At 37.0% G+C, this 26,549-nt stretch overlaps 1 protein-coding gene across 1 annotated transcript in view; it reads left to right on the forward strand.

Annotated features, from left to right (window-relative positions):
- The window catches only part of MYO9A (myosin IXA), a 158,315-nt gene that overhangs the window by 82,985 nt on the left and 48,781 nt on the right, over positions 1-26,549 (forward strand). Inside the window, exons 18-27 of the mRNA XM_080929818.1 lie at positions 39-78; positions 1,956-2,078; positions 3,189-3,269; positions 4,918-5,028; positions 6,308-6,430; positions 9,377-9,526; positions 12,231-12,550; positions 13,129-14,733; positions 17,346-17,433; positions 17,933-18,145. Of these exons, the coding sequence (XP_080785944.1) occupies positions 39-78; positions 1,956-2,078; positions 3,189-3,269; positions 4,918-5,028; positions 6,308-6,430; positions 9,377-9,526; positions 12,231-12,550; positions 13,129-14,733; positions 17,346-17,433; positions 17,933-18,145 (2,854 nt within the window). The remainder of the gene's footprint in view (positions 1-38; positions 79-1,955; positions 2,079-3,188; positions 3,270-4,917; positions 5,029-6,307; positions 6,431-9,376; positions 9,527-12,230; positions 12,551-13,128; positions 14,734-17,345; positions 17,434-17,932; positions 18,146-26,549) is intronic.

The following is a 26,549-nucleotide window of genomic DNA, read 5'->3' on the forward strand; positions in this document are numbered from 1 at the left end:
TTATTTTTCTCCTTCTAATCAATGTTTTGTCTTTATAGGAGAAACAAACATTTCAGGTCAAAACCTGTTCTTCCAAAGGTGAGTATTTCCAACATAAGACTTATGTACTTAGTTGAATCCATTTTAAAACTTAGAAAGTTTGTGAAAAAATGGAGACGCCTAATAGTTCAGGTAGATCGTTACTTGTGACAAATATCATTCTCTAGTTTCTATAAAAGCTCTGAATATGCAAGTTCTGTTTTATAATTGTTATTTTTCATTTGTCTTGAGCCAGCTTAAAGTGAAAAAAATCTGAGTTTTGAGACCATTTTTAGTTAGCCATTGTGTAACTCATTTATTACAGGTATCACACAGCATTTCTATAGAGTTAAATAGTACGTTGTCAATACTTAAGTTGACTGTCATAGGATAAGCACAATTTGAGATAATGTGAAGCTGAACAAGGATGTCCACATGCTGGTTAAACTTTGTTTATGAACCCTGATATTGAATTTCATATACATTTTTATATTAAAAACAATGAGAAGTTTTTTTAAAAAGTCGGTGGTAAGGTGCTGGATTGGTCTCAGATTTAGTCGCATTATAGATGGGTAAACTGGGAGCCTTATGAGAGTGCATATACACTGCGTCTTTCCCCTTATTTGTTCCGAAGACAAGGTCAGGTTTTGAATATCTCTTGAACACATTCATTTGTACAGTGGATCTCACACTTGTACTGCGCTCACCCAAAGGAAGAACTTCTCAGTTCCCTACTTCTGGGAAGTGATGCTTTTTTATGCCACTCCTAATAAGACCAAAGAAATTAGGCAATAAAAAGAAACAAAAGCTTCTTTTTAAAAAGAAACAAAAGTCACCTTGTAAAGGAAGCAGTGAAATCATCTCTGTTAGTTTGTAACATGTTATTAGAGCAATCTCTAAAGATCCTCTAAATAAACTGTTAGAAATAATGCATGAATTCAGTAAAGTGTGAGAACACAAATGCAATGTAAAAAAATTACACTTAAATAGACTAACTGACATCTGAAAAAATTATAAAAGCAATTCTGTTTATAATAGCACCATAAAATAGAATACTTAATAGTAAAATTAATATGGAAGTGAAAGTTCTGTCTATAGAAAATTGTAAAATATTGATGAGACAAATTGAATACAACACAGTGAATGGAAAGTGAGCTTTCCAATTCATGGCTTAGAAAAAAATACAAAGATAATCTCTAGAAGTATTGTGACTGATAGATTTAAATATGGGTTGCAGTCCCTATAATATTCATGTCACTTTCCACAAGTGGGAAGAGTAGTTTTAACACAAGTACACGGAGTTCCCCAATAGTCAGAGCAGTGCTGGATAAAAAGAATGAACTCGAGATGCCATGCTGTTTGTGCTACTCACAGAGCCGCAGCAGTCAGATGAGTTCAAGAGCTGTAGCAGCCAAAGTTGCACTAAATACCATTTTTAAAAACAATAAAAGTGCTTGTTGCATAAGCCCTAAGTTTAAATCCCAAGAGCCTACCTATGATTGGATATAGTCAGTAGCATGCGTCTGTATTTCTAATGTTTATGCAGCAAGATGGGAAGTAGACACAGAAGAATCTCCAGAAGCTCATGGTCTGTTTGCATGTGTAGTAGCAGAATAAGGAACTGTTTCAAACAAGGTGGAAGTTGAAGGGTATGCCAGAACCCAGATCTAGCAAGTCATCACCTTTGCTAAAATGGCTTCTTTGTTATTTATCCTACATGTAGGTGGTGTCTCGTTTCATTGATGAGTGGTGGGCTTCACACATGACTGATTGATCAATACAGGAAAAGGGCGAGAGCCCTTTTTAGACTAAGCACTTTTGATGGAAAAAACATTTCTCACAATTGGAAATAATAAAAACTGTCTGATGTTTTGTTTTATTTTATATTATATTACACACACACAATCTATATAATGTTTATTATCCCTTGTCTTTAGCACTTGCTGGAGGTAAATTCTTTGAAGCATCTGACAAGACTGACCCTTCAGGACCGAATTACCAAATCTCTTCTTCATTTGCACAAGAAGAAGAAACCTCCCAGTATCAGCGCCCAGTTTCAGGTTATTACCTATTTTACTCATGCCAGAAAGTCTGTTTCTTTTTTCTAAATTGTTGTTGAAGGATCAAAGTGAATCTCAAGATCGGTGATATATGATTCATATGCCTAAGAAGCCATAGTATTGAGTCCTTTTATGAGAAAGGGAGTTAGGTTTTATGTCCAAGAATCAAAGGTTTTTCTTCAATAAAATAGGGAGTGTAAAATATATTAAACCCAAAGCAGATAGAAGGAAAAAAATCATAAATATAATTCTGTGAAGCTATAAGCAGAAGAGGGGCTGGAGAGATGGCTTTGCAGTTAGAGTGCAAGTGTTCTTGAGGAGTTTTTGAGTTGGGCTCCTGGCATCCACGTAAGGTGACTCACCTTAGTTCACCTCCTGGGGACCAGATGCTTTGGGTCTTTGTGGGCAGCGGCACTGTAGTTCATAGACACACAGACACCCCCCCCCCCACACACACACGTAATTAAAAATACAATAAATCTTAAAAAGTTTTCAAGAGAAAACAATACCCAAAGCCTGTTGGATGTATATAAAACCACTATAGAAGAGAGAGCATCACTACATCCTCTGAAAACAGTACAATTAAATTAAGATAGTTCTTCTTTTCCGGATGTCTTTAAATACTGGTCAGAATGGAGGAAAATCAGTGTTGACACGGTCACGTGTGCCCTAATCCCAGCACACCGAAGGCTGACATAGGAACTTCAAAGCTAAGGGCAGTGAGCTACAGAGCTTGTTATAGGCAGGTCAGCCTCGAACAAATAGAAAGGTCCTGTCTTAAAACAGAGAAAGGAGTGGGAACAAAATTACCCAAAATGTGCATTTGAACAAAGTTAGTGACGTGAAAACTATTCAGAAATGTACTTGCAGTGACTACTGCCTACTGCCAGAGTATCTGTCTAAGATTAACATTAAACTGTCTTCCTTGTCCTTAGCAATTCTTGATTTAACCAGAATGGGAATATACACAATTTCCTTTTCAGAAACAAATTCTCTTACCTATGTTTAGAACGTTTTTGTACATTTTCCACACAGTTGTTTGTATTTATAAGTTACTTGTTATTAACTCTTGAGTAAAAGAGCATTCTAATGACCTAACTTTGATTGCAGGCTTCCTTAAGCAAGCTGATGGAGACACTCGGTCAAGCAGAACCCTATTTTGTAAAATGCATTCGCTCAAATGCTGAGAAGGTAAAAGTATTGTATACATGACAGCACATCATTCAGGTTACTTCAGAATAAAGTCTGAACAGGGAGGAACTGTGTGTACTTTTTGTACAGAAAACAGTACTCCATAAATATTATCTATAGTTAGTCTTTTTATTTCCACACTTACACATCTGTAAGTTATTTGTGGATTTGATTCAGTATATACTAGAATCTGAGAGGCAAGTATTATTACCCCTTGAAATTCCATGAGGAAAAAAAAAGATTTTTTCCTATGGAAATTTTATATACTCTTAAAGGCAAATTCATCTCCTCTTTGGATATAGTCTATGTCTCTTGCTTAGAAATTTTTGCCCATGCCATTTCTATTGCAGTACCTTTAATTAGCACTTGTTAAAATATAATGTATAAATATGTTATACATTTTTATTCTCATTAAAGGGGGCATAGGATAGGGGAATTCTGGAGGGGAAATCAGGAAAGGAGATAACATTTGAAATTTAAGTAAAGAAAATATCCAATGGGGGAAAAAAAAAAAGAAAAAAGAAGAAGAAAAGGAAGAGTTTGTATCTAAAAAGCTTAAATACAGTAGATCTTAAGTTCATTTATCTTGATTATTTATTTGCATGCGTGTGTGCATGTGTACATGTCCTCACAGTACATGGGTACAGGTCAGAGGACAGCTTGTAGGAATTATCAGTTATATTTACTTCATTTTTAAATAAACAGTCTGTATTCCTGCTGTTTAAACGCTTTGTGTTGGGGCTCAGCAAATAAAGGCTCTTGAGCCAAGCCTTACAACCTTTTTGTTCTCAGAACTCACATGGTAGGAGGAGACTGGCTCTCTCATAAGTTGTTCTCTGACTTATGTGCTGTGGCACACGCACACCTGCGTGCACACACATAAAAAATTTTGAGTTTCACAATGTGATTAAATTTACTGGAACATGTTAGCTCTCATTATTTAACATGAATCATTCATTTGATTTTATTCCCCATTTGGGATTGACTTAGAGGATTATTAAAAATTATATTATGAGACTGACCTGAAAGTAATAGAAGAGGCTACAAATATATCTCTTTAGAAAGTTTAGAAATGTAGCTTCTGAGATACCTAGGTGTGAGCCTCTTTCCTGTCGGTGCCTATGTAAATAAAGGAGTTTAACATTCCTAGGACTTCAAGGAATTTCCCCCTCTTTATCTGTGCTTGATGCCTATGTTGTAAACAAAACTATCACAGAAATAAACAGTTTTTTGCTTTTTATTAGGAGAATTTTGTCAGTTCTAAGCCAAGGTAACAGGTAAGTTATTTTCTTAGTGATAGTACCAGATAAACATCTTGATGAAACACAAAATTCTAAACAACCCTTAGTTAAAAGCATCAGTTCTATTAGTTTGTAGTGACTGAGTTGTGAGGCCTTTGGACATTGACATTTCTACTGAGTATTGCTGGTCCTTTGCCTTTATGACTAGAGGAGCCTAGAAGGTTGATTTCTTCCTTATTACGTTAGGGCAGGCAGTTGTCTTCTCTTAAGTTACCAGTTAGGAGGAGAGCTTGTCAATTCTACAACTGCATCTTAATCCCTTAGTTCCTGCTACTTAATGTTCAGTTGTACTTTTAAGGCAAATCTGAATTTGGAGATAGACTAACCCATTCTCTTTGTTTGTTTAGCTGCCCTTAAGATTCAGTGATGCCTTGGTACTAAGACAGCTACGGTACACTGGGATGCTGGAGACAGTCAGAATTCGCCAATCTGGATATAGCTCCAAATATTCTTTCCAGGTTATATGCTTCTATAATATACTTAAATATACATACATATATATTCACATAATATAAATAGTTTCTATATGTCTTGCTTTATGTATCTATAGACACAGATATCTTTGGGACTCATTTACCTCTTTTAATTTTACTATTTCTATACAAAGTTGTAAAAACATTAATAAGAGATGTCTCAGTTTTTTGGAAGAACAGCTGCTCTGTTGAACAAATGTCATGACAGAGTATAGTACTTGGCTATTCCCCTTTGATCTGAATGTTAGCCAATATTAAGTTTAACCATAATATAGCAGTTTTCACACTGATTTTTTTCAAATTATTGAAATAATTCAATGAGAATTATCTTGTCAGATAAAGTTTCATTTGGTTTTCCCTGAAGTTTTCTTAGTAAGATATCTATGAAGCTATAGAATGTTATTCATCAATCTGCTCTCTGTGTAAAAATGATATTGGAACCTTCCAGGAATTGAGCAATTTTTGCCGTATGGAAAGAGAAAATATGATTCTCAGTTGTATGTTCCAATATCTGCTGTATTTTCTATCACCCCCTTAATAAGATTTCAGGTTCTTGCTAAATAACTTTTCTTTGGTCTTTGGTATGGCTTTTTCAAAAGAATAACTAATAACAACTTATGCCCTCCCTTTTTTTATAATTCAGTTTCCATTTGGTAGCATAATGTTTCAAACTTGGTGTCTTTTACTGGCTTTAAAACTATATTTTTAAAAGATTTCTTCAGTTTTATGTTTATGGATGTTTTGCCTGCATGTGTAACTATGTGCAATGTGACCATGCCTTTGAACGGCAGAGGCAAGTGTCACATTCTTCCCAACAAGTTACAGAGTGTTGTTAGCAGGCTTCTGGACACTTGAACTATAACTCAGACCTTGGAAGAGTGTCCAGTGCTCTTAATCAGTGAGCCATCTTTTCTGCCCCTCTGTTTTGTTTACTTTTTTATTAATGTTTTGTTCTTTGACAGTTTCCTACAGGTCTATAATTAATTCTGGTTACTTTCATACCCACTCTCTTAGCAGTTTCTACTCCTGCCACTTTACCTTCTACTTTTGAAAGAATGAGAAAACAGGCCCTAGATACCTTCACTCACGTGTGTGGCTCACTGCTCTCTCACGGTGTGTTTTGATTTTTTTCCCCATTGACTCGCATTAAGTTTTATTTTTACTGAAAGGCTGAGAAACCCATGAATAAAGGGATAGTCCATTTAGGGCATAGTACTCATCTAGTTACTTTGTGATCTGATACCATTTTCTTTTTATTTTTCAGGATTTTGTGAGCCACTTTCATGTACTTCTTCCCCAACATATTATCCCATCTAAATTTAACATTCAAGATTTCTTCAGAAAAATAAATATTAATCCTGATAATTATCAAGTTGGAAAAACCATGGTAAGTACATATGGTCTTAGTAAAAATTGAGTGCATTTAATAATACCCATCTTTGTTTGTGACTTATATGTAAAAATAATTTGCACCAAGTTATAACAAGGAAATTGATTAAGCTAGATGGTTTTTTGTTCACGTCTGTCTGTCTGTCTGTCTATCTATCTATCATCTACCTACCTATCTGCTTATTTACCTATCTCTCTGTGTGTATGGGCCATGGTGCAGGTGTAGAAGTCAGAGGAAAACATGTGGGATCACTTCTCTTCCTTTATCATGTGAGTCCTACGGATGAGACTCAAGGTTTTAGTCTTGGTGGCAAGTGCCTTTACCCATCCTGCTATCTTGTTTGCTCTATTATTATTATTGTTGTTGTTATTATTATTATTATTATATTTGCATATGGATAATGTGTAAATACTAGTACACCCATGGAAGAAAAATTTCAGGAATTGCTTCTCCTTTTGTTTTTTTGAAAAAATTGTTTTATTGGATATTCTCTGTATTTACATTTCAAATGTTATCCCCTTCCCTTTCCCCTCCACTTGTTTCCATGAAGGTGCTCTCTCTTCCAATCACCCTCTCCACCTCAGCACCTTGGTTGTTCCCTACACTGGGAAAACAAGCCTTCACTGGACCAAAGGTCTCTTTTCCCTTTGATGCCAGACAACTGGAGCCATGGGTCTCTCCATGTGTGCTCAGTGGTTGGTGTTTTAGTCCATGGGGGTTGTGGATGGTTTGGTTGGTTGATAATTTTGTTCTTTCCATAGAGTTGCAGACCCTTGCAGCTCCTTCAGTCCTTTCTCTAGCTCCTTCATGGAGTCCCTGTGTTCAGTCTGATGGTTAGCTGCAAGCATGCTCAGCTGTATCTGTATGGCTCTGGCAGAGCTCCTGAGGAGGCATTCCTACCTGGTTCCTGCCAAATAAGCACTTCTTGGCATCAGCAATAGTGTGTGGGTTTATATGGGGTGGATCCCCAGGTGAGGCAGTCTCTGATTGATCTTTTCTTCAATTCCTGCTCCTCTATTTGGCCTTGTATTTCCTCCCATGAGTGTTTTGTTCTCCTTTTTAAGAAGGACTGAGGCATCCACCTTCTGGCCTTCCTTCTTTTTGAGCTTCATAAGGTCTGTTTCTTGGGTATTCAGAGCTTTTTGGGGCTAGTATCCACTTATCAGTGAGTACATGCCATGTGTGTTCTTTTGTGACTGGGTTATCTCACTCAGGATGATAGTTTCTAGTTCCATCCATTTGCCTAGAAATTTCATAAAGTCATTTTTCATAGCTGCGTAGTACTCCACTGTGTAAATTTACCACAAGTTCTGTATCCATTTCTCTGTTGAAGAACATTTGGGTTCTTTCCAGCTTCTGGCTATTATAAATAAGGCTGCAATGAACATGGTTGAGCATGTGTCCTTGTTAGATGTTGTTCTCCTTTATTCTTTTTATTTATTTGTTATTCTTTTTATGGCTTAGCAATAAAGGTGCTTGCTGTCAAGACTGATAACCTGAGTTCAATCCCAGAACTCATATGATAGGTAAAACAGAACTGACTTCTATAGCTGTTACCTGACCTATACATACAACCTAAAATGAAGTGTAAGTAGTATTAGTAGTCATTAGAATTTCTGACCAGTGTCCTGACTACAGCATCATCTGTAATTCAGACCATGTCTAAGATATTCTACTGTAATGACCAACTTAACCTGTCTACAGTAACATTATCCAGATTCCTCTACTGCTGTTTTCAACTATTTTCTTTATTACCTTTTATTTATATTTTTTCTTCCTCTTCCTCTTCTTTTGCTTCCTCTTCCTCCTCCTCCTTCTTTTCCAGTTTTCAAGGAGAAAGCCATAATCATCTTGGGCTTATCATGTGATTTAATCCTTTTGTAAATTTTTTTTCTTAAAAATGATTCTTATATCTCAGCCTGTTTCTCTATTCTTGATTCCATTTTGTTGTTGCTCCTTAGCTTGTTTCCTTTGTATTAGTTTGACAATATTAAAGTGCTGGTTTTGGTCTATTTTATTTATTCTGTTTAACTCATTCTACCCATTTATTAAAATCAATTAAATATGCTGCTTTCTTTATATTGACCTCATGCTCAATTATAATCCCAGTAGTCTCCACATTAAATTTACATATGTTCTTCTTGTGCACTGACTGGTTCTTCTTCTTGGGGGCGATAGAACTGCACACCTACAATCTAAACCCTAGAAAGCAGTGCCAGGAAAATCACTTACTCATGACCATTCCTAGCTGCAGAGACATTCAAGGCCAGCCTGGGCTACATAAGCATTTGTCACCAAACATATGACAAAATAGCCCCCACTGCCAAACTGTTGCATCATAATATCTAACAGTACTTGTGAAGATTAATTATTGAGTTGTTTTAGTTTTCTTAACTTCTTATGTTGCTCAGTTAAGATCTCTATCTCCAATCCTTAGTAGTTTACTCTTTGACTCTGCCTGCTCCTAAAATTGAACCATCCTTCTGTTTCCAAAGAGACATGTCTAACTTATACTTTGTTTATACCTGCTTTTGCCTGTAGGAAATAAGAAGTTTTTAGTGCACATCACTTTTTAAGATCTGTGGTTTTTAGTTTTCTCCTTAATCTAACATTTTCAAAAATTGTGACATACTATCCAAAGGTATCCTGATCTTTTACAGTAACCTTTTTTTTTCCAGATGAGAGGCAGTAATATAGTATAATGTTTGACAGTTGAAACTTGGTGCTTTTCCCATTTTCCCATTTCCTCTCTCATGTACAAGTATCTTTTTTTTCAGTTTGAGGATGATTATTTTAGTCTAGGTGATAGAACCATTTATCAGTACTTTCTTTGCATTTCTACCATTATGTGTGTTCTTCTCTGAAAGCTTACCACAGAAATAATAATACATGAATAATTTTCATTTTTTAAGCTTTATTTCTTGTCTGTCTTCCTTCTCATAGGTTTTTCTAAAGGAGCATGAACGACAGCACTTACAAGACCTGCTTCATCAGGAAGTGCTTCGCAGAATCGTACTGTTGCAACGGTGGTTTAGGGTCTTGTTGTCTAGGCAACAGTTCCTTCATTTGAGACAGGCATCTATTATTATTCAGGTGGGATGAGAAAGGGATTCTCTGTAATGAAAGAGACTTTGTTTCACCTTCATTTATTAATCAGAAGCATTTTACTGTGGAATATTTAAATAATAACGAAACTTGAGTGATGAGAATGAACCATGCTTTTTTTTTTCCTTTTAACTTATTTTTCTCTCATATATTACATCCCAACCGAAGTTTCCCTTCTCTTCCCCACCTCCTCCTTCTCCCAAATCCACCTGCCCCCACCCTTAACCTCCCCTCAGATAAGAGTCAGGGACATCAACCAAATATGGCATAACAAGCTATAAATAGGATCAAGGCTGGATGAGGCATCCCAGTAGGAGGAAAAGAATCCCAAAGGCAGACAAAAGAGTCAGAGACTGACCCTGCTCCCACTGTTAGGAATCTCACACATATATACAGAGAGCATTTAGGTCAGACCCACACAGGCTCCCTGATGTCTGTGAGCCCACTTGAGTCCTAGTCAGTTCATTCTGAAGGTTGTGTTTTTGTGGTGTTCTTGATCCCCAGTCCTTACTCCCCATCCTTTATGGGATTCCCCCTAGGCTTCATCTATTATTTGGCTGTGAGACTCTGCATCTGTTCCCATCAGTTTCTGGATGAAGTCTCTCTAATGATGATTTTGCTAAGCTCAGCACATCCCGCAAGCATGGTAAACTGTAGGTTGGAGGGTTTGTGGCCTGGTTGGTGTCCCAATCCCTCACTTGACACCTTGCTTAGTTATAGAGGGTGGCTGGTTCAGGCTCTTTATACCCTATCACTAGGAGTCTTTGCTAGTGTCATCCTCATAGATTCTGTGGAGTTTCTATTTGTACTGGATTTTTACCTCACTCCCAAATTGCTCCCCAATTCTAGTCATCTCTTTCACTATTCTCCCTCTCCAACCCTCCACCTGATTTCTCTGTTCCCATTGTCATCTGCCCCCAGTCCACCCTTGAAATTTCTTTTCTATTGCCCCTTCCCAGGTACATCCTTGTGTTCCCCCTTAACCCTTCCTTATTACTTGTTCTCTCTGGGTCTGTGGAATGTAGCATGATTATGCTTTACTTCACAGCTAATGTTTACTTCTAAGCATGTATATGCTATGTTTGTCTTTCTGGCCCTGAGTTACCTCATTCAGGATGATTTTTTTTTTCTAGTTCCATTCATTTGCCTGCAAATTTCATGATGTTATATTTTTTTTAGCAGCTGAGTTTCTATTCTGGTTGAGGGACATCTAGGTTGTTTTGTTTCCAGCTTTTATGAATATAGCTTTTATGAACATACTTGAGCAAGTGTCCTTGTGGTAGGATAAGGCATCTTTTAGATATATGCCCAAGAGTGGTATAGCTGGGTCTTGAGATAAATTGATTGCCAATTTTTAAAGGAAGGGGTATATTGATTTCTATAGGGGCTGTATAAATTTGCAGTCCAACCAGCAATGGAGGAGTATTCTCCTTTTTCCACATCCTCACCAGCATGAGCTGGTGTTTTTGATCTTAACCTTCTGACAGGTACAGTAGTAAGATGGAACCTCAAAGTAGTTTTGATGTGCATTTCAATGATGGTTAAGGATGTTGGACATTTCTTTAAGTGTTTTTTAGCCATTTGAGATTCCTCTGTTGAGAACTCTGTTTAGCTCTTTGTAGCTTTTAAAAATTGGCTTATTTGGTTTGTTGATATTTAATTTCTTGAGTTCTTTATGAATTCTGTCAGATATGGGGCTGGTGAAGATCTTCTCCTTCTATAGGCTGCTGTCTTGTCCTTTACCTTACAGAGGCCTTTAGAGGATGAAACTTATTAGTTGTTGATCTTGGTGCCTGTGCTGCTTGAGAAAATTGTCTCCTGAGCCTGTGTGTCCAGAGCTGCTTAGATTTCCTTTATGTTACACCCTTGAAGTTTAAAGCCAGCCTGCCAGCCTGTCTACATGTATCTCTAGTACTCAGAGTACAGGAGAGACACCATGTAAAAATAAATAAGAAAGAAAGAAAGAAAATAGAGCTTGTTAGTTTATATAATAAAATATGAAAACATCTAAAATTTTAAGTTATATAATTAAATTCAACTAGGTTATTTGAAATACCAATTTTAATAAGCAAAGAAAGCTTTTATTTTTTTTCTCTAAAGAGCCAAGTTTGTACTTATTATCTTATATTTGAAGTGTCCTTGGATAAAAGCCAGACCTGTGGGTTTTGTTTGTTTTTGTTTTGCCATAGTCCTTAACCACTACTTTATGGAATTTTTCCTCCGAGGAATCTTTTTAGAGTCCCATCCATTCTCTTAGTTTCTTGGTGTTATCAACTTTAGTAAGGTTGATTTAGTGCACACCATGAAGGGCCTCCATTTTCACGGCACATAGGCTCCTCGGTTGGGTGCAAGTCCACACTATTGGTATGGCAGTTGCTTAAGGCTTTGGCAGTTTTGTGGATCTCATCTTTTAAGGTATTTGGTCTTAGAAGAGGTGATCTTTAGCACCTCCTGTAAAGTAGTCATTTCCATCACACCTACAGCTGCAGTGCCTTCTGAGGACATAGCCAAAGCATCAACACAACTCAGTGGCAGTACAGAAGGGCCTAATGTTGTTGTTGTTATTATTTTAACCACCAACAAGTTATCTATATATACTTTAAAAGTGTAGACATAGAAATTTAGCCTGTTTTACCTTTTCTATGAAATGAGTGGTAACATGACAGCGGTTTTCTCTTTTCCTTTTTCTTAGCGATTCTGGAGGAATTACCTAAATCAGAAGCAAATCAGAAGTGCAGCTGTGGAGAAAGATGCTTTCATAATGGCTAGTGCAGCTTCCCTTCTTCAAGCGTCCTGGCGTGCTCACTTAGAGAGGCAGCGGTACTTGGAGTTACGAACTGCGGCTGTCATTATCCAGCAGCGATGGAGGGAATGCTATAGGTGTAGACATAGGGCTGCTACCTGTATACAGTCAAGATGGAGGGGCTACAGGCAAAGTAAGAAGTACAAAGAACAAAGGAATAAAATTATCCTGTTGCAGTCAATCTATAGAGGATTCAGAGCACGACAAAGGTAATCTTATTTTAATGAAGCAGTTGTTCCTTCTGTTTTCATAGTTCCTTTGTTTAAACCTCTGCTTTAATACTTTTTTTTTATTATTATTATGTTTTTCTCACTAGACTGTGATGAAACTCTACCTAACTTTAGCTAAAGCCCAGACAACACATATTATAACTGGTAAATGTTCATTAAATTAAATCAGGTTGGAAACCTCTATGCCCTACAGTCATAACTGCTAAGAAAAAAACTTACACATAGTCAATTTTTTTCAATTTGAAGAACATTGATCTCTATTGTATTAATGGATTTTTAGTACATTTAACATTTTGTCTAGGCTATCTAGTTAGGAATTATTTACATAAAGAATTAAACGAGTACATCCAAGTTAGCTCACATACTAGTCCTAGCTAAATAAGGGGCAGAGGCAGGAGGATTACTTTACCTGAAGTTTAATGCCACCTTTGAACATAGTTAAGGATAGCCAAGTCTCCACTTCCAAAAAGTATTTGTAATAAAAATTATAGTAGATGTAGTTGTCTTTATTGGTAACCAAGAACTATCTGTAACCCATTTTGTCTATTTTTACATAGATATAAAGCTTTAAAGGAGGAAAGGCTGAGAGAAACAAAACTAGCGCATGGATTGGTGCAGATCAAGACATGTGGACCTCTAGAAATCCAGGGTTCAGACCCTTCTGAGTGGGAGGATTGTTCCTTTGCCAACAGAGTGAAAGCCATAGAAGAATGTAAATCTGTGATCGAGAGTAATCGAATTAGCCGGGAGAGCTCAATGGACTTCTCAAAGGAGTCTCCAGATAAGCAACAAGAAAGAGGCAGAAGCCAAAGTGGTACAGATTTACTGGGAGATGTGATTGTAAGACAGAGGCCCAAGTCCTTGGAGGATCTACAGCAGAAAAAAGTAGGTCGGGCCAAAAGAGAAAGTCGAAGAATGAGAGAATTAGAACAAGCTATATTTAGCTTAGAATTGCTGAAAGTCCGTTCTCTTGGTGGCATGTCTCCTTCAGAGGAACGTAGATGGTCTACAGAATTGATGCCTGAAGGCCTTCAGTCTCCTCAGGGTACACCTGATAGTGAGAGTTCTCAAGGCAGCTTAGAACTTTTGACCTGTGATGAGAACCAAAAGAGCAAAACAGAGTCTCTCATTGTAGATGGTGGAGAATTGAAAATCTCATCACCCAGTACATTTACCCATCCAAAATTTGATTCACAAGATAATGCCCTTAGTGCCTCAAGTGAGACAAGCTCTACATTAGCTGCAAAAGAAACATCCTGTGACTCGGAGCATTTGAAGAATGGAACTGCAAAGGAAAAGCTTGTCTGTAGTTCTGAACCTATAACTTGTAAACCCCAGCTGAGAGACTCTTTTGTTTCAAGTAGTCTGCCTACATTTTTTTATATTCCTCATCAAGAACCTCTAAAAACAAGTTCCCAACTAGATACAAGTATCCCAAAAAACAAACTAGCAGAAAGAGAAGCCACTCTGAAGACAACTCTTACTCTGGATATTAACAGAGAAGCCAGGAAGTGTCAGTTCTCAGGAGATCAGGTGACTCCTTTGAATACAGATTCTTCCTGTACTGTGCTTAAGAAGTTAGAAAAGCTGAATATTGAAAAGGAGAAAAGGCAAAAGCAGTTACAGCAGCAGAATGAAAAAGAAATGATGGAACAGATTCGTCAGCAGACAGATATTTTAGAGAAGGAACGTAAGGCCTTCAAGACAATTGAACAGTCACGGACTGAGGCCTCTGTCTTGGCACCATCCTTTTACCAGTCAAGACAAAGAGTAGAGAGACCATCTTCTCTGCATATCCAGAATACTCCAACTAAGGGAGAAGCTGGTGTACTAGGTTCCCCATCAGCAGCCACTAAAAGAGATGCAACTCTTACCACAAAAGACAGTCCCCCCGTTCATATGTCCCCAAAAGACCGACCTGTCACCCTGTTCTTTGAAAGAAAAGGAAGCCCATGCCAACCTAGAACTGTCAAGGAATTATCGAAGACAGAAAGAATGGGCACCCAACATGATGCTGCCTGTAAACTCTCTAACAATCGCAATACAGAAAGAGAACACTTTAAGTCAACTCACCCTTACAGCCACAGATCTGATGACTCTTCCAGAGAGGGAAGTTCGAGATCCATTTTCTTCACACCAAAAGACACTATGACCACTCCCCTGTAAGTGAAATTGGTATTTTGTGTTAACTGGGAGTTTCTTACAGTAGTTTGTTGAAGTGCTTTGTGTTCTGCTCTGTGTACATGAATGCTGCTCTGATTTCCCCTTCTGTGTAGAGTATTATATCCTAGGAATCTTTGTATATAGATAACACACTTTTTTAGTATTCTTCCTTATTAATTGAAAAATCATTTGTAAAGGGCAATTTTGTACTTGTAAGTATACATTCAGCATTCAGGCATTCAGCCTGTTCTGGTTGCTAGAGAGCTATGGAGTGTAGTGATCCAAACTGGTTATTTTGAGACTTTTCAGAACTTAGCATAGTTTCTTACAGCTGCTGACCTATTTATGGTCTTCACTAATGTCTTTATGTTTTTTATGTGATAATCACATAAAGTTTAGTATCATAAAATTTACATGTATAGTAACTATAATAGCAGTTGTTTTATATATAAATTGTTATACAACATGTCTTTTTCATCTTGCACTAGTGAAATGTACTCACTCAACAGCTCTTATTTTTCCTCTCTTCAGTTGCTGGCAAGTACCTTTTACTTTATGGTTAATGTGTTTTTGTGTTTTTGAAACAGGGTCTTTTACCATGTAGCCCTTGCTGGCCTGGAACTTGCTATGTAGATCAGGCTGATCTTGAACTCATAGAGACCTGCCTGTGTCTCTGCCAACTAAAGGCATGTGCCACCCATGTCCAAATCTGTCTTATGTTTCTAAGAGTTGAACTGCTTTATACCTCTATTGTAAGTGGAGATTCTTTTTTTGTTTTTATAATTAACCACAGAAACATTTTAACTCACAGAGGTCATGAGGAGCTGTTTTTTGGTTTTGGTTGTTTATTTGTTTGAAATTCTGATGTTTGGGATCAAACCTGGGACGTCATGCTCATGCGTGTTTATCAGGCACCAGGCTTTCACAGCTGGCACTCACTGAAGCACTCCCCAGTCCAAGATAGCCTCTTATAACCCTTGACTTCATTGATGAAAGTTAAGTAAGAGATTTCTAGTGGAAAACAATTAACGTATCAACTAGTGTTGCATGTTATTGTCTAGTTTGAACTAGTCTGATGCTAGTAGTTAAATCATGACTCCTAAGGAGTTTGTAGTCCAAGAAGGAATTTCAAAACTCATAAAACTCATAATACTAAATTAAAGTAATTAGTGCCACGAAAATCTAGGTACTGTTCAAATTTTCATCAGATTATTACAGTATTTCTACATAGAAATTTGATGATAAAACAGTCTTGCCACTGATTTTTTTTTTTTTTTAAGACAAAATTAAACTTTCCCAACCCAGTACTATAGTATCTGCATTGTTTGGAGCACATTTCATTTTGCTTAATAATAATTTTTATTCTGCCATTAGTATTAGCCTCAAGTTTTAAAAATAAGATAGAGGTTAGAGTTAGAGACTTAGAAGAGTTCAGAAAGTGATTTTTTTTTTGTAACCAGTAAGAACCATCCCAAAGTAAAACAAGATTGTCATTACTATCATATATTTCATGATTATATGAAAAGCCTGTTTAAGACGAGAATTCCAAAGATGGAATGGATTTAGAATTTTATTTTCTTATTATTGAGTTGACTTTGGATATATGTTAAAATTTTTTATTTAATTTTGTTTTCTGTGCATTGATGTCTTGCCTGCATGTAGGTTTATGTGAAGGTGTCAGATCATGGAGTTACTGACAATTGTGAGCTGCCGTGTGGGTGTTGGGATTTGAACCTGGGTCTTCTGGAAGAGCAGACAGTGCTCTCAACCACCAAGCCATCCCGTCTGGCCCCTTGACTTTGATTCTTAACTAATTTTGCTGCCACCTCTCTTAAACTTATGCCACCATATGCCTCTATGAATTTAACATGTATGTAGATTCTTGATTATTCTGTTGGTTGGATAAGAAGAATAAATCTGGCAACTTGGGAGGTGACTCAGAGCCAAGAGCACTGTTATACAAGCATGAAGAGATGAGTTTGGATCTCCAGCACCCTTATTGAAGCTGAGTGTGGTGTACACTTCTGTAACCCTAGGTCTGTGACAGGTGGTGACAGGAACACTACTGGATATTTCTGGCCAGTCATCCTAGCCAAAGAAAAGAAAAAAAGGAGTTCACTCCAGGTTCAGTGAGGGATCCTATCTAATGGAGACAGGCAGATAATAACACGGCAGGACACCCAGTGTTGTCCTCTGGATTCCACAGAATAATACACAGACACTTGCAACTTCCTATTTATATGCATGTGTGCATGCCTGCATATACACATGTATACAAATAATATGAGAATAAATATAACAAATCAGATTTTGAGATTGACTAAGATTTGAAATTATTTATAGAATTTGCTAGGCTTCTTTGACTTATCTTGTTCTGTTAAATTATAATTCCTAGCAGGGTGTGGTGGCATATGCCTTTAATCCCAACACTCAGGAGGCAGAGACAAGTAGATTTCTAAGCCCAAGTCTAGATCTACTTGGTGAATTCTGGGAGAGCCGGGTTACATAAAGAGACACTGTCTCAAAAAACAAAAACAAAATTATAATTCATGCTGTACTTTAGGAATATCTACTAGGAATTGAAACACAATCCTGTTCATTTTGTTTAAAGTGTACACAGTGGAAATCCTCAAGTTCACAAACAAGATGAACCAACACAAACTTGGAAACCTAAGTTAGCAGGGCCGGGGCAACGAGAGGTAAGTATTGGACCTTGTTTATCTTTTCATTAGAATAGGTGCACATTATTTTGGAATTGACTATTTTTATAGGTAGAACACCATATCTACCCATTTATTTATTTATTTAAAAAAAAACAAGCTATAGGCTAAGACTTTTATAATTAGGAAGGTGTATACTAATTGGTACCTTAAAAGTACAAATTATATTACAAACAGAAGTTGCTAAGGCAAAAAAAGGACAGTTGGTTCAGGTGATTTTGGTGTGACTTGTGGTACTGAAAGGTGATTTAGTTCACTAAGAAGAATAGTGTAGACTTGGATCTTATCTGTTGTTCACACTAATGAGTATGGGTTCTTTTTGGTCCTCCCTGTTACTTCTGCTAATAGATAGGACATAGGGCATGGTGGGGTGGAGGGAAGTTCCCAGACATTCATGAGCCCTCTTTCATTGGCTTCTTCTCCCAAATTACAAAAACAAAAATTGTTGTGTTATTTGTTTTATCATTTGGTCAAGCAGGTTGCCAGACCGGCCCATAAAAAGAAAGCTCGAATGGCGCGGACGCGCTCCGATTTCTTGACTAGAGGTACTTTTGCCGATGGGGAGGGGGATACAGAGGAAGATGATTATGATGACATTATCGAGCCCCTTCTCTCCCTTGACCAAGCTTCTCACTCTGAGATAGGGCCTGTATCCAGCCTGGGTCAGGCCTCTCACAGTGACTCCGAAATGGTAATTTTTACATCAATAAGAAAAAACAGCAAGCAGATCTGCTGGAGTAGTCTTTGCTAATCTACAGCTAACCTTCACAGCTCTTCCATGTGATGGCTTGTACATGAGAAGCCTCAGTGAACACAGCAACAAAAGCTAAGTCTAATTAAATGGAACTCAAATAAGGGGCACTTTAATTTATATAGCAAATGATAAATTAGGCAAAAATAAGGCTATTTAAATTAGCATTGATGTAGAAATGTTGACTATTTTACCTATAAAGGTCTAGAGTAGAAATTGTAAATTTTTTTTAATTTTTATTTTTGTAAAAGGCCAGATAATGAATATTTTAGACTTTGTAGATCATGGTTTTAGTTGCATGAAGCTACTTAATCTTGACCACTGCCATGTGAAAGCAGTCATAGACAGTAAGAAGAAAATGGGCATGGTGTTTTAATACATATGCAGAACTAGGCAAAGGACTTTATATAATTTATGGGTTAGAGTTTTCTGACCTGGTATATAGAGTAAGATACCTGAACAATTGGGGGTAATTTTTCACCTAAAATTATAAAAATTATAAGATTATTAAGTAATTTTTTCACTTAAAAATTAGGGGTAGGGGAAGCTTTAAAGTTCCTACCTTCTCCTTTCTGTTAAGTAATAGGAAAAAAACCCATGAATTTTGTATAATGTAACTGGGCATAGTGGAACACAGTTATCTCAAGTTCAAGGCCAGCTTTAACTATACAGTGAAACCATGTCTCCCAAAGACTAAAATAGATAGGATCACACATTTAGAAGGCTGGGGCAGGAAGATTGCCAAGTTTTGATACCAACATGAATGAGCTTCATAGCTGAAGGCCAGACTGCAAAAGAAAGCAAAGCCCTATCTTAAAAACACTAGTGGAAACAAGCATGTGCATGCAAGCCTCTGGTCTGATCTCTAGCAAAGTACAGACACATGTAATTTAATGAGCAAAATGGGTCATCCTGGACCAACCCAACCTAATAGGTTATGTTTAGTATGAATGTATATTTAGTTTTAAACAGAAATTAAAGCATTTTGGTTAGTTTGAATAAACCCATATTCATTTTGCCTAAGAATATAACTTCATTATCATCTAAACCAAAATTAGGGCAACATATTACATGCATGATTGTATTTATAGTTATCCTAGGGTGAAGAGTTTAATTCTTGGGGCTGAGATAGTTACTTAGGAGGTAAAGTGCTTGCTGGTCAAGGTCCTGAGTTTAGACTCTCTACTGCTCATGTGAAAACGCAAGCATGCTAGTATGAGCCCTTAATCTCAAAGCTTAGAGACAGAGAGAGAAGAATTCCAGGGGTCCTGTGGCTAGTCTGCTTTACCAAATAGCCAAGCTCCAGATTCAGCGAGAACCTCTGTCTCAAAAACAACCTAGAAGCCAGGCATGTGACATGTGCCTTTAATACTAGTGCTTGGCATTTTAGTGGCAGAGGCTACCTTGGTCCACATATTGTCAAGCCAGACTATCCAGGATACATAGTGAAAAAAAGTAGAGTGATAGAGGAGCGCACGCACACACTTTATTCTATGATTGGTCTAGGAAATGACTGTATAACGACCCCAATAAACTAAGTCTAATAGGAACTAAAACAATTATGGTTGATGAAACAGTTTTTATTTCTCTATATAAATTGACTCTCTAGTCTTTAATAAGTCTGTTTACTGTAGAAGATTTTTACGATGATCTTTGAGTCATTACATATTTGAGGTTTAAACTGTTAGGTTTGAATTATATGTAGGCCAAGTTAGAATTTTTCTAGATTCTCAAATATTCTAATTGTATTCATCTCTTATGGAAGGCTAGACTCAGTTTTTAAGTAGTAATGTTGATATTCTGTGGAGAACCCCAAAAAATGCAGGACATGCTTCCTGATAAAACAAAATAAATGAGTTATAGACTTGAAAAATGCAGAAGTTGGAAATAATTTGTATTCTTCTGTTAATGTGTGTAAAGTAGAGCTCAGAGCTCTTGACAGCAGAATTAAGTAACTTATGAATGAAGGTGCCCTATATTTGAGTCATAATAGTGGAGATATATACATGTATATATCTCCACACATACATACATATATAGTGAATAATATATATATAGTTAAAATCTTATATGAAACAAATTTTACTGAAAATGTAGTTTTATCTAGTCTGTATAGATTTACTGTTTATGGAAGAACTTAGCACTTTATAACTGCTGCTTTGTTCCTGGGAGTTTCTTTTGTAACAATCCTTAGCCCTTTCAGTGGTAGAATACTGTTCTCACTGGGAACAACCAGGAAGTTAGGCTTTCTGCTTGGAGCTTTTGGCTCCTTTTGATGCCGTGGTCTCTGTTCACCTGCTTGACAGTCACTGCATGCCGTAGTTGTAGAGCACCTTCCTGCACAGTGTGTCGGTCACCTCTAGCTTTCCTACTGTCCTGTTTAGCTTGTTTTAGGACCAGGTGGTGGTGCTGGTTTCTGGTGGATGCTTGCATGAGGAAGCTTTGCTTTGTAGAATAAGCTAGTAGATATTTACTGGAGTGGGGGTGTAGGGGGAAGGGAAGAAATGGTTTTAAAATGTGTTCCTTTGATTCTGAAAATGTGTCATATATTCTAACTCTGATACTGTGATGATGAATCTTACTGTGAATTTATTGCGTTCTCAAAATGCATATATTTTGCAAAAGTGGATTTGAGTTTATTGGGCACATGAATTTCTAAAAAATGGATTTTTTTTTCCTGGGCAAAATGGTGTTATTGACCAATATTTGCTAACTAGGCAGCATGGTATTAGTTCTTAGCAGAAATGGTTATCTGCTCTTTTTAGTTTTAAAGTCACTGATCTTACAGGATTAAAAACAATTGCAAATTAATCACCTAAAGAGAATTTGAAATAAACACAATACCTGAAGATGGTTAATTAATAATCATTGATGTTATAGTGTAGGCAAGGGTTACAGTTTCCCATTGCTGTGACTTTTACGCTTTTTTGAAAGCTTCTGTTTCAAACTGCAGTTTAAATACTCTGTATGCTGTTCTCCCTTGGATTGTGTGTCTGCCATATTGATATTTACCCAAGAAGAACAAAAGAGTATTCTGCTAAGCTACATTTTAAAAATAACTTTGTTTTAGTGTTTAGTTTTTCAGCATATCTTCTAGATGATGAATTAGTAAAATTGTTTATCTTTCTTATCTGTGAGATTAGTTTAGGAAACATACATTTCTACACATAGATTTCTTTCCTGCCATTACCCAGATTTAAAACCACCTAAAATCGTGTTGTTATGGCATAGTTCCTTGCTAATTTTTTTCCTTTAAAGAACTTGGTTTTTAAAGCATATTTCTTAATGCATTACAGCTTGGTAAACTTCACTTTTTGTTGTTTATAAAGTTATTGGTTTCATCTGACTTTAAATACTTATTTACATAGGAGTCTGGAGCATGGTTTTTTTATGATTAAAAAACAAGTCCCTGTATTTGATTACTCCTCTCCCCTTGTTTTTAAGATAGTGTCTCACTATAGCCTGGCTGGGCTGAAACTTGGTATAGTAGACCATGCTAGCCTAGAACTCTTAGAAATCCTATATTAAATTACATGTTCTGACAAGAAAAAAAAAATAGCTCTGCTTCCCAAGTGCTGGTGATAAAGGTCTGTGTCACCACACCTACTTGACTATTTTTTTATTTATAGTTTTGTGTTGATTTTTAAGTTAGCTGTGTTCTAGATTTCTATAACAAAATTAGTTGAAGTAACAACATAAATGATAGGCACAGTCACATGGTTGCTTTGGTTCTGTGAAGAAACTGTATATCCTTTGCTGTGGCCAAAGGGGTGTACCTGCCCAATGCACAGCCAGAACCTAGTTCTTTCCACTAGTAGCTGTCTGTCTCATCTTTACCAAAGGGGGAAATTTTATTTATTATGCTTATTTTTCCATTTTCTACTTCATTGGCTTCTGCTTTTAAATACTTATATATAATCAATGTTTCATAAATAGTATGAAGTTTCAAAATACACCCAAAATCTCACCTCTTCCGTATGCTGTCCTTGCTATATCATTATGCTTTGTACACTGCTCTGTCTCAGGCTGACAATGGTAAGGTACATAAGTTCTCTATTCCTCCTTAATTCTAGCTTTTATTATTTAAAGACGCACTCTTGTCACATTTTAATGCTATTTATTTTTGGTTCTTGTTAAAAATCTCTCCGATTCTCTTTCCTTATCACTTCCATTTAGTTGATATGCCTTTGCTTAGCCCTTTATTTTATCTTCACTTAAATGTTTTGTATAAAGAAGTGTCCTACTTTGAATAGGATGGAAGGTATTTTTCTTTCATGGTTGAGTCAGATCTTTATCGATAGGTCTGTTATAACTCTTTATATTTTTCCCTTTTTTATTGGATATTTTCTTTATTTACATTTCAAACGTTATCCCCTTTCTCATTTCCCTTCTGGAATCCCCCCTCCCACCCCTGCCTCTCTGAGACTCTCTGAGAGTGCTCCTCCACCCACTCCCCACCTGACATTCCTCTACACCTAGGGACATTGAGCCTTCACAAGGCCAAGGGCCTCTCCTCTGCTACATATGTGACTGGGGCCATGGGTCCTCTCATGTGTACTCTTTGGATGGTGGTTTAGTTCCTGGGGGCTCTGAGGGGTGTGGTTGGTTGATATTGTTGTTCTTCCTATGGGGTTGCAAACCCCTTCAGCTCCTTCAGTCCTTTCTCTAATTTCTCTATTGGGAACCCTGTTCTCAGTCCTCTGTATTTGTCAGGCTCTGGCAGAGCCTCTCAGGAGACAGCTGTATCAGGCTCCTGTCAGCATACACTTCTTGGCAACTCTTTATTTTTTTGAAGAGCTGTATCACAACCATACCTTAGTAAGTTTTTAATAGTAACACCTAATTAATTTGCATCTATAACATAACTATCAGTCATTCTGATCTTTTGTCTTCTTTAAATCTGTTCTTGAAGCCTTTCTTCTTTGTCAGAATGTATTTTTTTTGCTCTAAGTCCCAACTTTGTGTTCATCTTTGATGTACTAAATTTGAAGTTCTTCTAGCAGTCAGAGGTTACTCAGTTATTTTTAAGTCATAACTCAGTTACGGAAATCTAGAACACCGTAAACTTATCTGACTTTTTTCTGTTGTCTTGATATTTTCGGAACCATCTTGACTACATTAAATCATGATTTAGAGGCTGTAGAAAAGGCTCAGTGGTTAAGAGTCCTGGTTGCTCTTGTACCTGTGTGGCAGTTTACAATCATCCCGAGAATCCTACAAGCATGCACATTGTCATGCATACAAGCAAAACATTTACATACATAGAGTAAAATAACTAATAAAATAAATAAATATGATTAACATTTTAAGTGGTTCATCATTGCTATGCTTAGATTTTTTGAAAATGCTGTTTTATATATCGCTTCATTCGGTATTGTCTTTTGCCATTCTAATTCTCTGTTGTTTGTGATTTAGTTGGTCTTTTAGTTTGGAGTGTTCAGAGTCTTGTTTCAGGTGTAGGATATAATTTCAAGTTGGTCATTTTCTAGTCCTCATCCATTATACCTACTAGATTCAATATTCCTATGTAAATTCTTGTCTTAGTTTTGTCTTTGGAGAAATTATCTTTATATTTACTATTATTTTGTGTCTCTTGTTTAGGAACTTCAGGTATTAGAAACAGTGATTTTTTGTTTGTCTTTGTCTTGTTTCTGACAGTTTTTGCTTTTTTATCTTTTATTATTTTTCCCAATTAAAATTTTGGGTTTTTCTTTCCCTCTTTTGGTACCTTGTAAGTTATTTTCAAGTTAATTTTACTTTATTGATTACATTTTTTTGATAGTTGATACCTGTTTATTCTCAGTCCCTCTTCACCTCCATCCCCACCTTCTACCTCACAGACTTTTCCTATATTCACACCTTTTGGTTTGGTTCTGTGCTCACCAATTTAACAAACCATGTAGCCCCATGTTTGGAACTATTTTGTACCAAAGACAGTGACTGCTGCTTTCTTAGGACCTATCAGTTGCCAGTGGTTTATCATGGAGGGATTGAGTCCTGCAAGCCCCTCCAGCCTAACAGGCTCAGTGCAGGCAACTCCTGCTAACTTAAAAAAAAAAAAAGATTTGTTTGTTTATTTATTTATTCTATATGAGTACACTGTAGCTGTCTTCAGACACACTAGAAGATGGCATCAGATCCCATTACAGATGATTGTGAGCCACCATGTAGTTGTCGAGATTTGAACTCCGGACCTCTGGAAGAGCAGTCAGTGAGTGCTCTTAACTGCTGAGCCATTTTTCCAGCTCCCAACTCCTGCTGCCTTATGATCATGTTTGTAGTTGCGGCATGCCTTATATGCTATGCTGCTCCATCTTAGATGTTCCGTGAACCTTAGATGGGATGGTATAAATGGCCTGTTCAGGGTTGAGTTGTCAATTCTCATTTATTCTAAGCCTCTTGAATGGCAAGGAGACACTTTAATCACTGCTCATCACTGCAAAGAGAAGCTTCTTTGGTTAAGGATAAGAATATCATTTGTCTATGGAAATAAATATAAACAGTGGAGTATTCTCAATGCCTTGTCAGTTTAGCTGAAAGACAGTAGTGAGGTCTTCACCCACCTGTGACCTCAGCCAGTGTTTTGAGACAGGTTTTTAATATATAGATAGGGCTGTACTGTAACTTTTTAGACCAGGTTGGCCTTAAACTCACAGAGATCCTCTTGCCTCTGCCTCCCAGCCATGGGTTTCTTGACCAGATTTACAATATCAGATTCTACTTTCTCCCGTGGAGTAGCAAGCTGTCTCCCTGCTAGCTAGCTTTCATAGTATTTGAAGGCACTGTTATCCAGCTGGGAACCCCAAGCACAACACCACCAGTGGCAGAAAGAATGTGTCCACTGGTGTAGCACTGACACACCTGCTACAGGTTGTAATGACTAAGTTGTTTCGATCCTTACTTTGGTTCTGACTTGATGATCTGTTTCTTAATTACTGCATCTTTGTATAGGTGTTGTATGTTTTAATTTATTCATTTTGTGCATTTGGTTTATAAAATTAACAAATTAAGGATGTCTTCTCTAACAGTGTAACAAAATATAGTTTCTTTATGGAAAGCGTGTTCTCTTTTTGATGATAAAGCAACGCTTCATTCCCCTTTCTCTTAACTTTTTGATTCTGGATTTTGAGTTCCTTTTCTTTATAATAACAGGCTCCAAAGAGAGTTTTTCCCTGTCCTTTTACAAATTTACTTTTCTCTAGAAGCGATGGCTTTAGCAAGTTCAGGTCTTTACCTTTCTGAGACTGAAGTTTCACTCTGTATTGAAGGCTGGTCAAATTCACAGCAGTTTTCAATGTTGACTTTTCAAAAACTGGGATTTCAGGTCTGAGCTACCATGTTGAGCTTCTCTTTTGTGTTTCCTGCTTCAGGTGGACCTTTTCCTTCTGCCATTTGCTTCAGTCAGTCAAGGCACTGACAGTTTTACCCTCTGTTCTCCTATAGTTTTCTTAGTCTGGCTTTATTCTTGGTGAAAGTTTGTTCTGGAATTACAAGAATTTCTGGGATTATGTTTTACTATGTGTCTGCAAGTATTTTCAAGTTTGCATGCACTCTTACTTGTAATAGTTTACTAGGTTTTGTTTTCATTCTTGTTTGATAGTTTTTGAGAATGTCACTATGTATTCAAGCTATTTGAGTTTATAGATTGAATAGCTTAAGTATTCCTTTTTTTCTGCCTCTAAGCAATTTACTTGTTTGGGAATATAGGGTTATTTTATCTTGTTGACTTTCCTCTACATTGCTAGAATTTACTAATTGCAACCTTATGTCATTATTTAAAATAGCATTTACCAGATAACAGAGATATCCGAGGGGACCAGGAGTAGTGCACATCTCTAATCCTAGCACTCGGGAAGCAGAGGTAGCTGGATTTTTGAGTTCCATACCAGCCTGGCCTGTGTAGTGTGTTCCATGCCAGCAATGACTATATAGTGAGACCCTGACTTAACAAGGGAGCTGGAAAGACACCTCAATAGTTTTGTTCTGGTCTTTCAGAGGAGCCATGTTCAGTCAACTCTCCATGATTCTGACTACAGTTCCAGGAGCATCTGACACATCCCCACACACTATAATCTATGCTCACACACATTCAATTAAAAATAAAAATGAAAAAAAAAAAAGATTGGGAGTATGTGTGTGCCAGCATCGTCTATGGCCAGCTCCAAAAGTGGCTTGGTGGATACGGTTTCCATATAAAAGGCCTTTGTGGTAGGGCCTCACCCTCTCAAAAGGTGTCGGTGGGACCCTAATACAAAGGTCATCAGAGTCTACCTTGATGAAATCTCTAGGCAGTTTTACTATTTTTAATTTATGGCAACATTCTGGGCCACTTCCTCTTCTTTCT

Source organism: Micromys minutus (assembly GCF_963924665.1).
Source record: "Micromys minutus genome assembly, chromosome: 16".
Classification (NCBI taxonomy): Eukaryota; Metazoa; Chordata; class Mammalia; order Rodentia; family Muridae; genus Micromys; species Micromys minutus.